Here is a 1579-nt window from a genome sequence, read left to right on the forward strand (position 1 = left end):
TTTGAGTCATTTCAGAAAAAGCAATCCTTTACTTTGAGTCAGTTGAGCAGTAGTTTCCCATCGCTTTAAAACAAACAAAAGCTTGTTTTCATTTTGTTCCTCTACCTTACAGCACAATAAACTCAAAAAGACTCACCCTCTATGTTTAAAGCTCTAAATATAAATGCAACATAAATGAGACTTAAGTTACAGAGAAATCATCCTCTCAAAGTCTCTTTGGGCTCAGTTTTAGGCATGAAGGAGGCTGCAAAATCAGCCTTAAAATGAAATACTAAAAAGGCATGCTACATTGTTTATTATGTGTTTTGTATCATTCAAGTCTTTCACAAAACTGCAAATATGGAGGATTTTAGTCACAAGAAAAAGCAGAATAATAGGAATTGTCTCCTAAACTCTCAGGGAGTTGAGCTGTTATTACATTTTACACCTTGATATAAAAACTAACGAGGTAAGAGTCATCAAAAAGTGCCAAATATCAGATTTTACATTTTAACAAGCATCTTGGGAAAGACTTAAAAATATCCACTGTTTAACTCACACAGCAGAAACCTCAGAAATATTCATATATTTGTGTCGAGCTATTTGGATTTCCCTTGCGACCAATTCCGTCCAAGCCACTTTAAAACTTTTCCCACTACTTGGACACTGAAGTAGCTGAATTGCTCATATTATGTTTATTATCAAATATGTCTTAATGTCTTAAAAGTATTAATTTATTTACTTGAAAGGGGGAAAAGGTAAAAAAAAAACATTTGATCAATCAGTGTTTTGATGCAGTTTTACTACTATTTAAAAGAAAAAAGATGGATAATAAGAGGAAAGGTAATTGTTTACTGTTTGATTCTTGATTTTTAACTGAGAAAGAAGTACTCAGAGATTATTTTTATCGCTTTGTCAATCAGTGCACTAATATTGGAAACTGCACTATTGTCTCTAACTCTGAATTTTAAATGTGCAGCTTGTCCTGAAGATAACACTTTATTAATGTGCGCAAAATTGATTGATTGATCACACTTTATTCATCCCGAGGGAAATTGGGTTAAGGCTGCCAGCCGTGCCAGCTAGATGTTGCTTATTTTCAGTGTTGCACCAAGATCCACAGAAAACCCGGGATAGAGGGGCTCGGTGAAGGTTGTCTGGATTTGGTGCAGCAGTGTCAAACTTTCAACTCCAGATACGCTGTAAAAAGCCAGCGTTCCCTCTTCATAATTAAGGTGTACCCCTACTTTGCGGGAGACAGCCGGAGGAATTTGACCTTTGTGAAGATTATTGTGCCAGAACGTGCAACCAGAAGGAGAGCAGATTAATTTCCAGGACAGAGCATTGTGGCCAAAACAGCAATCTTTCCCTGAACCCTTTCTTCCTATCCCTCTGTACGACACAGCCACCTCAACTATGCCACCATCCCACTCCACCTCCCAGTAGTGGTTTCCTCTGAGGCCCTTTTTACACAAAGCCTGGTAAAAGTATGTGAATCTGTCAGGGTGATCTGGATGAGCCTGGTCCTTGTCACACCATGATATCTCTTTCTTTGTATCAGAGAGGTAAAGACAAGCTGCTACAGTGTCAGGATCCACCT

At 37.9% G+C, this 1579-nt stretch overlaps 1 protein-coding gene across 1 annotated transcript; it reads right to left on the reverse strand.

Annotated features, from left to right (window-relative positions):
- Positions 1-8: 8 nt before the first annotated feature.
- LOC121814028 (tripartite motif-containing protein 16-like) lies at positions 9-1579 on the reverse strand (the record flags this gene model as incomplete). The annotated part of the gene is given in 1 exon segment (XM_042218027.1): positions 9-1579. A coding segment is annotated over 1 exon segment (518 nt), but the record flags the coding sequence as incomplete, so codon positions are not given.

This window comes from Haplochromis burtoni, unplaced genomic scaffold, assembly GCF_018398535.1.
Source record: "Haplochromis burtoni strain Fernald_Lab_line unplaced genomic scaffold, NCSU_Asbu1 Contig_5653, whole genome shotgun sequence".
NCBI lineage: Eukaryota > Metazoa > Chordata > Actinopteri > Cichliformes > Cichlidae > Haplochromis > Haplochromis burtoni.